At 38.9% G+C, this 14,553-nt stretch overlaps 1 protein-coding gene across 2 annotated transcripts in view; it reads right to left on the reverse strand.

Moving 5' to 3' along the window:
- Positions 1-358: 358 nt before the first annotated feature.
- The window catches only part of LOC128572815 (zinc finger protein 43-like), a 38,257-nt gene continuing 24,062 nt past the window's right edge, over positions 359-14,553 (reverse strand). For both annotated transcript variants that reach the window (XM_053572928.1, XM_053572927.1), the window contains one exon: positions 359-5,981. In XM_053572928.1, the coding sequence (XP_053428903.1) occupies positions 3,886-5,981 (2,096 nt within the window). In that variant the 3' untranslated portion in view covers positions 359-3,885. The remainder of the gene's footprint in view (positions 5,982-14,553) is intronic.

The raw sequence follows: 14,553 nt of genomic DNA on the forward strand, positions 1-14,553 counted from the left end.
GCAAATAGCGATATTCTTTATTTCCCGGCAGCTTAAATAGCCACCTCGTCACATATACACGGTTGATCTATAATCACATGGTACTTCATGCTCTGGGCTGGGTTCAAACCTGCCACCCTTGGTATATGTGGCTGGCGCCCTCTCACTGTGTACAGGCACCAAGCTGAGGCCGGTGTTTTAAAGGACAAAGTTGGCTCCTTTTTTTACTTCAGTGTCAAGAGAGTAACTGATGACCTTGAGTAATGATGACAGTTTAATAATCTTGATCTCAACACCAATACCTAAGTGGATGCAGCTTCAGGCAGGCAGAAGAAAACACAGAGATACTTTTTTTTTTTTTTAACTCTATAATGGCAGATTGATATGGAATACTCGATGTAATTTATCAGTTTCAAAAAATACACAAATAGTCTGAAGAGGCTTTAAACAAAGTCTGTTAACAAAAAGAAGACTTCGTTGTTTTACTTAGAGATTCCCTTTTCAGTCAGGCCAACTTGCACACATGCAAAATTTTTATAAATTCACCTTTGCAAATATTATGCCTTTCATGGACTACTTTTGACATACTGAAGCCCTATGTTTGTCCCAAATTTTCCTTCTTAAACCATGACTTACTTTACAACATATTGTTATACTAGGTTTTGTCCTACACAAAATTATTCTCTCTCCTCTTAATGTTCTTCATCACCCATGTTTCTTCATACTCAGTTTTTCTTCACATCTCTTTACTATATACTATTTCCTTCTTGCTTTAATTTTCCTCTTTTGAAAGAAAATTTTATCCCAGTTAAGTCATTTCTTTGTAAAGGCCTGGAAAAGGAGGCCTGTTGATTTAAAGAACTTAGGTCTCAAACCTAAAGTTAAGACTTCATCCAAACAATGGGGTAGGACAGTTGGAAAGCACTAAAGGGGATAAACAGAAACATCATCAGCCAGTGAGCAGGACTTTAGAGCACACAATGGGATTTTCTTTTACCTTCTGTTTTGTTTTTTTTTTTTTTTTTTTGAGACAGTCTCAAGTGTCACCCTGGGTAGAGTGCCATGGTATCACAGTTCGCAGCAACCTCAAACTCTTGGATTTAAGCGATTCTCTTGCCTCCACCTCCCAAGTAGCTGGGACTACCAGCGCCCACCATAACGCCCGGCTATTTTTTGGTTGCAGCCGTCATTGTTGTTTGGTGGGTCTGTCTGGATTTGAACCCGCCAGCTCAGGTGTATGTTGCTGGTGCCTTAGCCGCTTGAGCCACAGGTGCCACGCCTTACCTTCTGTTCTTAGGACAGATATAGGAGAGGGAAAAATAGAGGCCCTGAATATCTAGGGAAAGCTGAGGAGTGGCTATAATGTTATTAACATCAGTTCGTTTAATGGGACAGAAACATCTACCCAACAATCAGCCACCCCAGCTGATCAGAAAGTAGACCTCGTACTGAAGCTGTCATTTGTCCATCAGATTGAAAGAGTTCCAGATGGTAAAGGCTGGTTCAGGGATTTCACGGGTCTGGAAGGCAAGTGTGATTCTCCATCTCCAGGAGAGGGCAATGTCACTACTATTCCATGTCTCTAGTAGTCAGGGCATGGTCCCAGCAGAGTCCCCTTCCTAAGCCATTTCTTGCTCCAGGAATGCATAGTCATAGTGAGGGAAGGGCTCATACCTGGGTCTTCTTCCCTGAGCATCTAGAGGAACTCTTTCCCTGACAGCCTTCCCTAATGGTGGCAACCATTTCAAAACTTCCATCTGCTCTTGGGACCTCTGCTGGCCTGGCTTTCTCTCACTGACTCTTCGTCCCCACTCTGGTTATCAAGACCTTAAAAATATGGTTTAACATTCTGATTGTGGAGCCTGAGGCACCTTTTTAAGCTTTTAAATATCAGACCTAACTGGGGGATGAAGTGCATTGTGGAGATGAAGATGGGGTAGGTAAGGAGCTATATTACCTGGAAAGCAAAGACAGTGTGAGACTCGTAGGTGTAATAACTAATGTGAGCAGGCAGAGTGAATAAACAATGTTTACTGTTCTATTAACGTATCTTGCTGAAGACGTATATTTTCCTCCCAGATTTTTGGCACCAAAATGTCACATATGGGGACCAGATGTCAGGTATATGTTCCCTGTTTTTTTTGTTCCAGGTGCCAAAGTATGATTACTGGTATCAAGACAGTGGAACAAATGAGTAGGATAAGTAGATACATGTATGCTAAAAATCCAAGTTTATTACAGAACAGTACACTCCAGAGAACGAACACATCTTTCAAGTGGAGAAGACTGTGGGTTTAGTAAGATGCTTTGCCTTTACATAGATTTTCCAATTCTATGTTAAGTGGTGTGGGGGTAAATATAATTTTTTCTAGAAAGGGGAGAAACTTCCAGAAAGGAGAGTCTTTCCATTTTCTATCCCTGTAAGGCAATTTCCAGAATTTATCATTGTATTTGTGTAGTGCGATAGCACTGGTGTAAATTGTAGTGTGTGAATGAAAATATGTCACTTGAGTTTACAGTCACATTACTTGAACTCATACTCCAAACATCCCTTTTTGTGGCCTTGGCCGTATCTCGACATTGTGGCCTCTCTACCTCTAAGACTCATTTTTGTAGAGCAAACATCAGTTCCCTTATCAGAAGCCTTCTTAAAATGCCAGCTTGTCTTTTGTGAAAGACCCCTCTGCTCATTTTGTTCCTCTTATAATGGACAAAGGATCTCCTAGTATCATCTGACTCTGTCTCTCCTCAGCCCTACCTAACAGGACAAACACAAATTTAAGGCTTTGAGACATGATTGACATTTGTAGAGTATTTCGTTCATATGAATTGTGATTAGAAAAGCATGAGAAATATTTAAAGACATTGTCACATTTTTCACATACATACAATTTCTCTATCTATTCTGTTATGCACTGAAATGTGTGAAATGTACTCAATCCTGGTTATAGGATTCAAAACTTTCTTCACATTTGTCAGGGATTAATTTTTGTGTTATAAAATTTTCATTTATACAATGGTTTGAGCACAAGTTAAACATTTGTCACATCCTTCACATTTGTAGAGTTTCTCTTCAACATGAATTCTATTATGTACAGAAAACTGTGCCTACTGGCATTAGGCTTTGCCACATCTTCATATTGTGACATTATTTCTCTGGGATGATTTCTCTTATGTTTACTAAGGGCTGAAGACCAGTAAAAACCTTCACCACATTATTCACATCTGTGAGATTTCTCTCCAATGTGAATTTTGTTATGTGTAGTAAGGTTTGAGTTCTAGTTACAGGAATTGCCACCCTATTCCAGTTGTGGGATTTCTCACGAGTGTGAATTCTCTTATGCTTCACAAGTTCTCAACACCAGTTAAAGGTACTACAACATTCTTCATATTTCAAGGATATATCTCCAGTATGATTTATTTTTTGCATGGGAAGGTTTGAACCTGAGATAAAGGGTTTGAAATCACTAATTGTATTTAGAAGGTTTCTCTCCAGAATAAATTCTTTTATGTACTGAAAGGCCTGAGTATTGGTTAAAGGCTTTGCCACACTCTTTGCATTTTGTAGAGTTGGGCTCAAGAATGAATTACTTCATGTACAGAAAGGTTTCAGTACTAGTGAAAGAATTTGCCACATTGTTGACATATGTAGGGTTTCTCTGAAGAATGAAATCTTTGATGTTCACAAAGGCAGAAGTACTAGTGAGGGTCATTGCCACATTCGTAACATTTCTAGGGTTTCTCTCCAGAATGAATTATTTGATGTCTAGAAAGGCATGAGTACTGGTTAAATACTTTGCCACATTGTTGACAATTGTAGGGTTTTGCTCCAGAATTAATTCTTTGATGATTAGTAAGGTTTGAACTAAGACTAAAGGCTTTGCCACATTGTTGACATTTTTAGGGTTACTCTCCAGAATGAATTGTTTGATGTCTAGAAAGGTGCGAGTAGTGGTGAAAGGCTTTGCCACATTGTTGACATTTGTAGGGTTTCTCTCTAGAATGAATTCTTTGATGTTCAGAAAGGTGTGATTGTTGGTTAAAGGCTTTGCCACATTGTGGACATGTGTAGGGTTTCTCTCCAGAATGAATTCTTTGATGTCTAGAAAGGTGTGAGTACTGGTTAAAGGCTTTGCCACATTGTTGACATATGTAGGGCTTCTCTCCAGAATGAATTCTTTGATGTCTAGAAAGGTGTGAGTACTGGTTAAAGGGTCTGCCACATTGTTGACACTTGTAGGGTTTCTCTCCAGAATGAATTCTTTTATGTGCAGAAAGGCCTGAGTACCAGTGAAAGGCTTTGCCACACTCTTGACATTTGTAGGGTTTCTCTCCAGAATTAATTCTTTGATGATTAGTAAGGGATGAACTAACAGTAAAGGCTTTGCCACATTGAATTCTTTGATGTTTAGTGAGGCTGGAACTAAGACAAAAGGCTTTGCCACATTGTTGACATTTGTAGGGCTTCTCTCCAGAATGAATTCTTTGATGATTACTAAGGGATGAACTAACAGTAAAGGCTTTGCCACATTGTTGACATTTATAGGGTTTCTCTCCAGAATGAATTCTTCTGTGTTCACAAAGGTGTGAGTATCGGTTAAAGGCTTTGCCACATTGTTGACATTTGTAGGGTTTCTCTCCAGAATGAATTCTTTGATGTCTAGAAAGGTTTGAGTACTGGTTAAAGGCTTTGCCACATTGTTGACATTTGTAGGGTTTCTCTCCAGAATGAATTCTTTGATGTTTAGTAAGGGTTGAACTAACATTAAAGGCTTTGCCACATTGTTGACATTTGTAGGGCTTCTCTGCAGAATGAATTCTTTTATGTTTAGTTAGGCTTGAACTAAGGTTAAAGGTTTTATCACATTGTTGACATTTGTAGAGCTTCTCTCCATAATGAATTCTTTTATGTACAGAAAGGCCTGAGTAATAGTGAAAGGCTTTGCCACATTGTTGACATTTGTGGTGTTTCTCCCTAGAATGAATTCTTTGATGTCTAGAAAGGTTTGAGTACTGGTTAAAAGCTTTGCCACATTGTTGACATTTGTAGGGCTTTGCTCCAGAATGAATTCTCTGATGTCTAGAAAGGTGTGAGTACCGGTTAAACAGTTTGCCACATTGTTGACATTTGTAGTGTTTCTCTCCAGAATGAATTCTTTGATGTTTAGTGAGGGTTGATCTAAGATTAAAGGCTTTGCCACATTGTTGACATTTGTAGGGTTTCTCTCCAAAATGAATTATTTGATGTACAGAAAGGTGTGAGTACCACTTAAAGGTTTTCTGACATTTTTGACATTTGTAGGGCTTCTCTCCAGAATGAATTCTTTTATGTACAGAAAGGGTTAAAGAACTGTTAAATCCTTTTCCACACTCTTGACATTTGCAAGATTGCTCTCCGGAATGAGTTATTTTATGTCCAGCAGGGTGTGAGTACTGCTTGGTAAGTCTGTCACAGTCTTGATATTTGTAGGGTTTTCCTCCACTATCAATATCTTCATGTTTACAATATTTTGATCTGTGGCCAGGACATTTGCCATTATTTTCACACTTGTAGAGTTTCTCTCCAGTATGAAGTCTCTTATGCTTAGACAGGCTTGAGTCAGATTTGAAGACTTTGCTACATTTATACTGTTTTTCTCCTTTATAAATTATCTTACATTTAGTAACATGTGAGCATGGGTTAGAGGCTTTCCCATACTTTATACAGTGAAACGTTTTCCCTATTCTATGTATCATCTTATGTCTACTTAGATTTGACAATTGTGTGAAGGCTTTCAAACATTTACTACATTGGAAGATTTTGGAATGGGTAGCTGTTAAACCGTAGTCAAGTCCACTGTCACATACTTTCTGCTGCTTACACTCAGACACACTTGTGCAGTCTTTTGTTATGTTTAAATTGTCAGGGGCACAGCTTTGATATCTTTTCAGGATTATCTCTGGGAATAAAATATTTGTGTCCAAATCTTGCAAGTGGTCTTGGTCAGGATGGTTAGATATACCTGAGAGAAATTTAAACAAGAGCAATTTTAGTCACTGACCTTTTCATCAGAATTGAGTTAATATACATTACACATTTTATCTGCAAAAACATGCCAATAACAATAAGAAGATGGCCTAATACAGTACACAGGCACTAATTATCTTAAAGGTAAATAAATATTGCATGTATACACTGTATTTTGGGGAATTCTAAGAACCAGGTAGGAATTTGCAGCACAGCAAGTGGGCAGAAGTCGTAGAGACAACATAGAGCCTGGGTGCATTGGCTCATGTTTTGTAACCCTAGAATTCTGGGAAACTGAGGTGAATGGATCATTAGAGGACAGGTGTTCAAAATCAACCTGAGCAACAGTGAACCCCATTACTACCACAAATAGTAGTCAGGTATGGTGGCACATGCCTGTAGTCCCAGCAATTCATGAGGCTGAAACAAGAAGATCTCTTGAGCCCAGAATATTGAGAATGCTATGAGCTATGACAACACAGCACTCCATCCAGGGTGACAAAAACTCGTCCCAAATAAATAAATGAACAAAAAAAACAGATAAAGAAATTTGTGTGTGTTCTTTGATATCTTTGATATCAAAGATATCAAATAATAATAATATATCAAAGAAGAAAAAGCTAGTAAATATTAACAATAACAAAAAGAGACAAGTAGAATAGAAAGAAGTTTGTCATGTTTACCCAACCACAGAATTTACCCCATGCTAATAAGAGCATGATGAAAATGGAAGTAAACTCCCAAATCCTAGCTTCGTCCTCAAAAGTAAAAGAGTGACACCAGTGCTAATCCTTCTTGTTTTCAGGGCCTTTCCAGAGAAAAGTTGCTGTCTCCCATGATGAAGGGTGCTGAAATGAATGTTGCTATAGTCTGTAAGATGGACTGGATGTGCAGAAACCAAAGGTAACATATTGTTACAGCAGCAGAGAGACTCTGAAACAACAGACAGAGTCAGTTCTACCAAGTGAAGACAAGCTCTTAAGAGGAAATGTGGAAAAATGCTTCAACTAAATAATAACCACACACTTCCACAAGCAACACACTCTTAGAATGTAATGGTCCTTGCTGTCTTAGTACAATGTGTGCCAGAATCTTGCAGGATAAAACCATATCACAAAGTTTGTGAAAGGTGGCTTTTCTCATCCTCAAAAATCAGTGAATGACTATAACATGTACAAAATTTTAGGGTGATATAACTCAAAGAAACAAAAGAAACAATCTGGAATCAACCATAAAATATAAAGATGTCAAAATTACCTTAATGTTATCTGAATAATGCTAAATGGGTCAAATGGGAATGATACAGACAACTAAGTAACATCACAAAAATGATATCAAAGAAAATAAAAGCATAAATAAATAAATTCTGAAGTTGACAAACATAGTGAAAATGACTGAGCAGTCTCAAATGTAAGAAAAACGATATGAAATATCACGAAGCTTACCATACTCTAGCAAGGAGAAACACAAAGAGTCCTATAACAAGACAGATGAAGATCAAGGACTTGAAAGTCACACACAAGAAGAGAATGTTGAAAGCACCAAGAGAATATAGACATGTCATCTCTAAGCATGCTCCTGTGAGATCACTAGTTGGTTAGTCAACACAAACCTTACACGTCAAAAAGAAGTTGGGTGATATAGTCAAAGTGCTGAAGGAACAAAAACTTCAAAGCACATATACGATACTTGGCAAAACTACCCTTCTAAATGAAGAAAAAATAAATATTTATCATGATAAACAGATGCTAAAAGCTGCCACATAAAAAATGTCAAAGGAAGGCCCTTTCATGAAATGATGCTAGAAAACAATACTAAATTATGTAAAAACGAATAACTCTGGGAAAGATAACTAAGTACACCTACGTGAAACTCTGTATTGTTATAATGATGGTGCATGAAAGGCTTTAATCATACTTGAGAGTTCAAAGACAAAAACAGAAAGGTAGCACTAAAACTCTGTTAATGGGTCCAAATGTACAATATAACATACAATATAACAAAATGTAATTGCTGATGTCAATAAAATATTTGTGTACAGATGTAACAAAAAAGAAATTTAAAAATTAAAACTAATAATAACTGTTATCAGTTTGAAATACATTTTGAAAATGTGTAATTGCCATGGTAACTACAATGAAAATACTTAAAATCACATACTCAAATAAAAAAAGCAAAGTGTGTTACTACACAAATAAATGAGACACAAATGAAGATAGAGGGGGGAAAACAGATGCAAGAATCAAAGAAAACAGTTACTAAGTTGTCAACAGTAAGTCCTCTTTCAAAAATTATGTACAGGGGGTGGCACCTGTGGCCACACATCGGCCACATATACTGAGGGTGGCAGGTTTGAACCTGGCTCCACCAAACTTAAACAAAAAATAGCTGGGTACTGTGGCAGGTGCCTGTAGCCCCAGCTACTCGAGAGGCTGAGGCAAGAGAATTGCCAAAGCCCAAGAGCTGGAGGCTGCTGTTAGCTGTGATGCCACAGCACTCTACTGAGGGCAACAAAGTGAGACTCTGTCTCTAAAAAAAAAAAAAAAACTATGTACAGGGAGGTACCCACTTCAAAAAAACATGTCAATATTCATGGACTAAACATCACAATCAAATGACAGACACTAAATTAAGATAGAGATTTAAAAAATAAAAAAATTAAGATACATCTATATACTATCTAACTGATACTCATCTTACATATAATGATAAAAAGGAAGTAAAAATTGCAGGACAGAGGCTTGGCAACTGTAGCTCAGCAGCTAGGGCACCAGCCACACAAACCGGGGCTAGCAGGTTCGAACCTGGCCCAGGCACTGCCAAACAGTAATGACAAATACAACAACAAACAAAATAGCTGGAAGTTGTGGCGGGTACCTGTAGTCCCTGCTACTTGGGAGGCTGAGGCAAGAAAATCACTTAAGCCCAAGAGTTTGAGGTTCCTGTGACCCGTGATGCTACAACACTTTACCAGGCGTGACAAACTGAGATTCTGTCTCAAGAAAAAAAAAAAAAAAGGCAATGCCTATAGCTCAGGGAGTAGGGCGCTGGCCACATGCACCGAGGGTGGTGGGTTTGAACCCGCCCAGACCAGCTAAACAATGACAACTGCAACAACAAAAGAAAAGATAGCTGGGCCCTGTGGCAGGCACCTCTAGTCCCAGCTGCTTGGGAGGCTGAGGCAAGAGAATAGTTTGAGCCTAAGAGTTGGAGGTTGCTGTGAGCTGTGATGCTATAGCACTCTACTGAGGGCAACAAAGTGAGACTGTTTCAAAAAAAAAAAAAAATTGCAGGGCAGAAAGATATTTAATTGAAATATTCATCAAATGAGAGCAAGGGAGATTATAATAACAGAATATGTATATGTACATATGTGTGTGTATGTGTGTGTCTGTATGTGTATATAAACACACATGTGTTGAGACAGAGTCTAACCCTGTTGCTCAGGATACAAGTGCCATGGCAACAGCCTAGCTCACAGCAACCTGAAACTCCTGGGCTCAAGCAATCCTCCTGAATCACCCTTCTGAGAAGCAGGGATTAATGGTGTCTGTAACCATAGTCAGGTAATTTTATCTTCTATTTTTAGTAGAGATGGGGTGTTGCTCTTACTCAGGCTGGTCTCCAACTGCTGAGTTCAAGACATCCTCTCATCTCAGCCTCCCAGATTACTGTCAGTATAGACATATGCCCCGGCTTATTTGTTAGAAGCATATAATTCCTTTTTACTATTTTCCATATATATATGTAAAACATAATGAAACAAAATGTAGGACAGATTTACAACCCTCATGTACACAGTTAAATGAAGAGCTATTCGCACACATATTTATTGCAGCATTATTCACAGAATTCATTAAGTGAAAAAAATCACTTAATCACATCTGCCTCAAAATCACTTAATCACATCTGCCTCAAAATATAAATGGGAAATATAATTTAGGATACATAGGGCATTACTCAGCTTCTAACAATCAGGAAATCTTCTAACATCTCTAATAAAGATAAATCTTGACATTATGAGAAATAAAATAATACAGGTTCTCCCAAAAACCAGATACATTTGAATAAAATCATATAAAATAATGAAACTAAGGCCAGGTGCAGTAGCTCATGCTTCTAATCCTACCACTCTAGGAGGCTGAATCTGTTGGATTGTGTGAGTTCAGGAGTTCAAGGCCAGCCTAAGCAAGAGTGAGACCCTGTCTCTAAAAATAGCCAGGTGTTGTGATGGGCACCTAGTCCCAGCTACCTGGGAGGCTGAGGAAGAGGATTGCTTGAACCAAGCACCTGAGGTTGTTATGAGCTATGATGCCACAGCACCCTACCAAGGGTTACAAAGTGACATGCTGTCTCAAAAATAAAATAAAATGAAATAATGAAATTAGTTACATTTGTAGAAACAGAAGAAAAATAGAGTAGTGTTTATAAAGGACCTGACAGTGTGGAAAATGGATAGTAGTTTTGCCTATATTGAATCTCAATTGTGCAAGATAAAAACGTTTTAGAGATGTATTTTGGGTTTTGTTGTTGTTTTGAGAGTCTCACTTTGTCGCCCTGTTCACAAGTAATTCTCTTGCCTCAGCCTCCTGACTAACTGGAACTACTAGGTGCCCACCACAATGCCTGGCTATTTTTAGAGGCAGAGTCTTGCTCTAGCTCAGGCTGGTCTCCAACCCATGAACTTGGGCAATCTGCCTACCTCGGCCTCCCAAAATGCTAGGATTACAGGCATGAGCCACTGCACCAAGGCCAAGAGATGTTTTTTTATGTTGTTGTCTTTCAGTTTTTGTACAGGGTGGGGTTTGAACCCACCACCCCCCGGTATATGGGGCCGGCACCCTACTCCTTGAGCCACAGGTGCCACCCCGAGATGTATTTTCTTTTTTTTTTTAGAGATAGAATTTTACTTTGTCACCCTCGGTAGGGTGCCGTGGAGTCACAGCTCACAGCAACCTCCAGCCCTTGGGCTTAGGCGATTCTCTTACCTCAGCCTCCCAAGTAGATGGGACTACAGGCACCAGCCAGAACTCCTGGCTATTTTTTGTTGCAGTTTGGCCGGGCCGGTTCAAACCCACCACCCTTGGTATATGTGGCCAGCGTCCTACTCACTGAGCCACAGGTGCCGCCTCTTAGACATGTATTTTGCATAGCAATGTCAATATACTTAACACAAGTGAACTGTGTAATTAAAAATGGTCAATTTTACATGTTTTTTAGTTATTTATATTTTGAGAGCAATCAATGAAGTTAGCCCTCCCAAATGTTATGTATTTTTTACAAGATAAAAATAAACAATAATACCAAAAATAAAGGTACATAAAATTATGTGGCCTTTCAAAAATTATCTTCAAACTACATGAATGATTCATACAAACAATATATAGTCACCAATAAATATGTGTTAAAATTAAGACAGCTTTAGTAAGTATTCACCTACAGGTCCAAATAAACATTGGCCAGCAACCAAGAGAAAATGTTGTATATGTAAACAAAAAGTAAGAAACATATAGGTAAACAAACAGAAAGAAAATGAAATTGCCAGTACATGGTTGATTTATATTTATCTTTTGTTCTCAATGTCTTAGTGTATACAGAGTTGAATACTATCATACAACATTACAATATACAAAGTGTCCCAAATGGGTCGGCGCCTGTGGCTCAAGCAGCTAAGGCACCAGCCACATACACCTGAGCTGGCAGGTTGGAGTCCAGCCCAGGCCCACCAAACAACAATGACGGCTGCAACCAAAAAATAGCTGGGCATTGTGGTGGGCACCTGTAGTCCAAGCTACTTGGGAGGCAGAGGCAGGAGAATCACTTGAGCCCAGCAGTTGGAGGTTGCTGTGAGCTGTGGTGCCAGGGTACTCTACCCAGGGCAACAGCTTGTGGCTCTGTCTCAAAAAATAAAATAAAATAAAACAAAAACAAAGTGTCCCACGTGACTTATAGATAGGAAACAGATTTTATATTTTTAACACATAGAAAAATGTGACAGAATATTATGTTATTAATATTTTATAAGTAACAAGACATTTACCTACAATTTCCCATATCCCCTATGCATGCATGTCTGACAAATTTTGAGACACCCTAGATAGGTAAAAACTAAAATTGACATGAGCTGACTTCCTTCAAAAAATTAAAAAGAGACGGGGAGCAATGGTTCATGTCTGTAATCCTAACTCTCTGGGGGGCAGAACCAGGTGGATGGCAGGAGCTCACTGACATTTTTCAAAGAAGACATACTAAAAAATGGCCAATGAACATTTGAAAAAATCCTTAAAGTACTAATTATTGGAGAAATGCAAAGCAAAATCACAATGAAGTGTTACGTCATACTCACAATGAACACTAAAAAAAAGTTTATCAAGGATATATAAAAAGTGGACGCTTTGGAGGCTGGGCACAGTGGCTCACACCTGTAATCCCAGCACATTGGGAGGCTGACGTGGGCAGATGCCGGATCTCAAGAGTTGGAGACCAGAATGAGCTACAGCGAGACCCCACTTCTAAAAAATAGCCGGGCGTGGTGGTGGGAGCCTATAGTCCCAGCTACTCGGGAGGCTGAGAATCCCTTGAGCACAGGGCAACAATGTGAGACTCTTTCTCAAAAAAAAGGAAGTGGACACTTTTTGAAATGTTGGTGAGGAAAAAATATTGCAGACACTATTAAAACATATGAAGGTTTCTCAGAAAACTAAAACTAGAAGTTTATATTTGATCCAGCAATCTCATGCCTGGGTATATATCCAAAATATCCACTGCAGAATGGGAAAGATACATGTTCTCACTCACTTCCATCACAGCATTATTCATAAAAGCCAAGACATGGCCAGGTGCAGTGGCTCATGCCTAGAATCCTAGGACTTTGGGAGGCTGTGGTGGGAGGATACCTAGGGCACAGGAGTTCAAGACCAGTCTGAGCAAGAGCGAGACTCCATCTATATTAACAATAGAAAAAGTAGGCAAGTGTTGTGGACCTGTAGTCTCAGCTACTTGGGATGCTGAGACAGGAGGATTGCTTGAACCCAGGAGTCTGAGTTTCCCTTGAACTATCACGCCACCACATTCTTCCCTGGGCACTTTACCCAGGGCAACAGAGGGAGAGTTTGTCACACACACACACAAAAAGCCAAGAGGTATAAGCAACACAGATGTCAAAATATGTGGCATGTAGAGAAAATAGTGTACTATCCAGCATTAAAACAGAACATCTTGCCTCATCCAAGGGTAAGGACAAATCTTAAGACTAAGGTGTTAACTGAAATAAGCCAGAACAATGTGACAGTGCAGAGTTACACATCATAAGCTGGTTCTGAAGTAGTGAAATTCACATAAAGAAGAAGAACACAGTCCGTCAGGGACTGGAGAGAAGGTAAAATGAGCAGAGGTTATACAAAAGGTATTGAGTTTTACTTTCCCAAGATGTAAAACATTACAGAGGTTTTGTCCAGAACAATGTAAGTAGACTTAATACTACAGAAACGGACTTAGAGAGACTAAAGGTGGTAAATTTTTCTTTTTTTTGGCCAAAATTAAAATTTTAAAGAGATAACTAAAATAGTTACAAGTTTCTCAAATATTGCCTGAAAATTACAGAAGTTCTTTCCTCTTCAAAAGAAAATAAAGATTCATCAATAACCATACACCAAGATTAAGACTATTTCCATGATTATTAACACAACAACCACTGAAAACCACCCAGAAAAAGAAACATTCAAGAAAAGCCATAAAGAAACTTGGGGTACTATTTATAGAAAAATCACACAGCTATCATTAGTAGTAGACATATAGCTTATTCTTTTTTTCTTTTTTTTTCCAGCTTCAGCCAGGGCCAGGTACCCTACTCCTAGAGCCAGCTTATTCATTTTTTAATTAAACCACATATTAAACTATATAGTACAGTTGAGGTTTCATCTAAAATTGTATTACACAGGTGAAAACAAACACAAAAGAAATTGAGGTTTAAAAACCTACTCTGTGGCAGTGCCCATGGCTCAGTGGATAGGAGGCTGGCCAAGGCTGGCGGTTTCAAACCCAGCCGGGGCCTGCTAAAACAATGACACTGCAACAACAACAACAAAAAAAAATAGCCTGCATTGCAGTGGGTGCCGGTAGTCCTAGCTACTTGGGAGGCTGAGCAAGAGAATCACTTAAGCCCAAGAGTTGGAGGGTGCTGTGAGCTGTGATGTCACAGCACTCTACCAAGGGTGACATAGTGAGATGCTGCCTCAGGGGGAAAAAAAGATTTACACACTAACATGAAATTGCAAAACAAGAATAAGACAATTAGACATTAAATTCTGTATACAACATTGCTATACCATTTTTAAAACTTTTTAGTTCACTTGGGGTTGCTCAAGGCCTAGGTGGAAGGACTGTACCTTGAGCTCCTAAGTTTGACACCAGCCCAAGCAACAGTGAGACCCTGTCTCTAATAAAAGAAGAAAAGTATACCCAGGAGTTGTGGTTCCAGCTGTTCGGAAAGCTTAGGCAGGAGAATTATGTGACCCCGATTTGGAGGTTGTCTGAAGCTAGGATAATGCTCTAGCCTTCTAGACAAG

This window comes from Nycticebus coucang, chromosome 20 (genome assembly GCF_027406575.1).
Source record: "Nycticebus coucang isolate mNycCou1 chromosome 20, mNycCou1.pri, whole genome shotgun sequence".
Classification (NCBI taxonomy): Eukaryota; Metazoa; Chordata; class Mammalia; order Primates; family Lorisidae; genus Nycticebus; species Nycticebus coucang.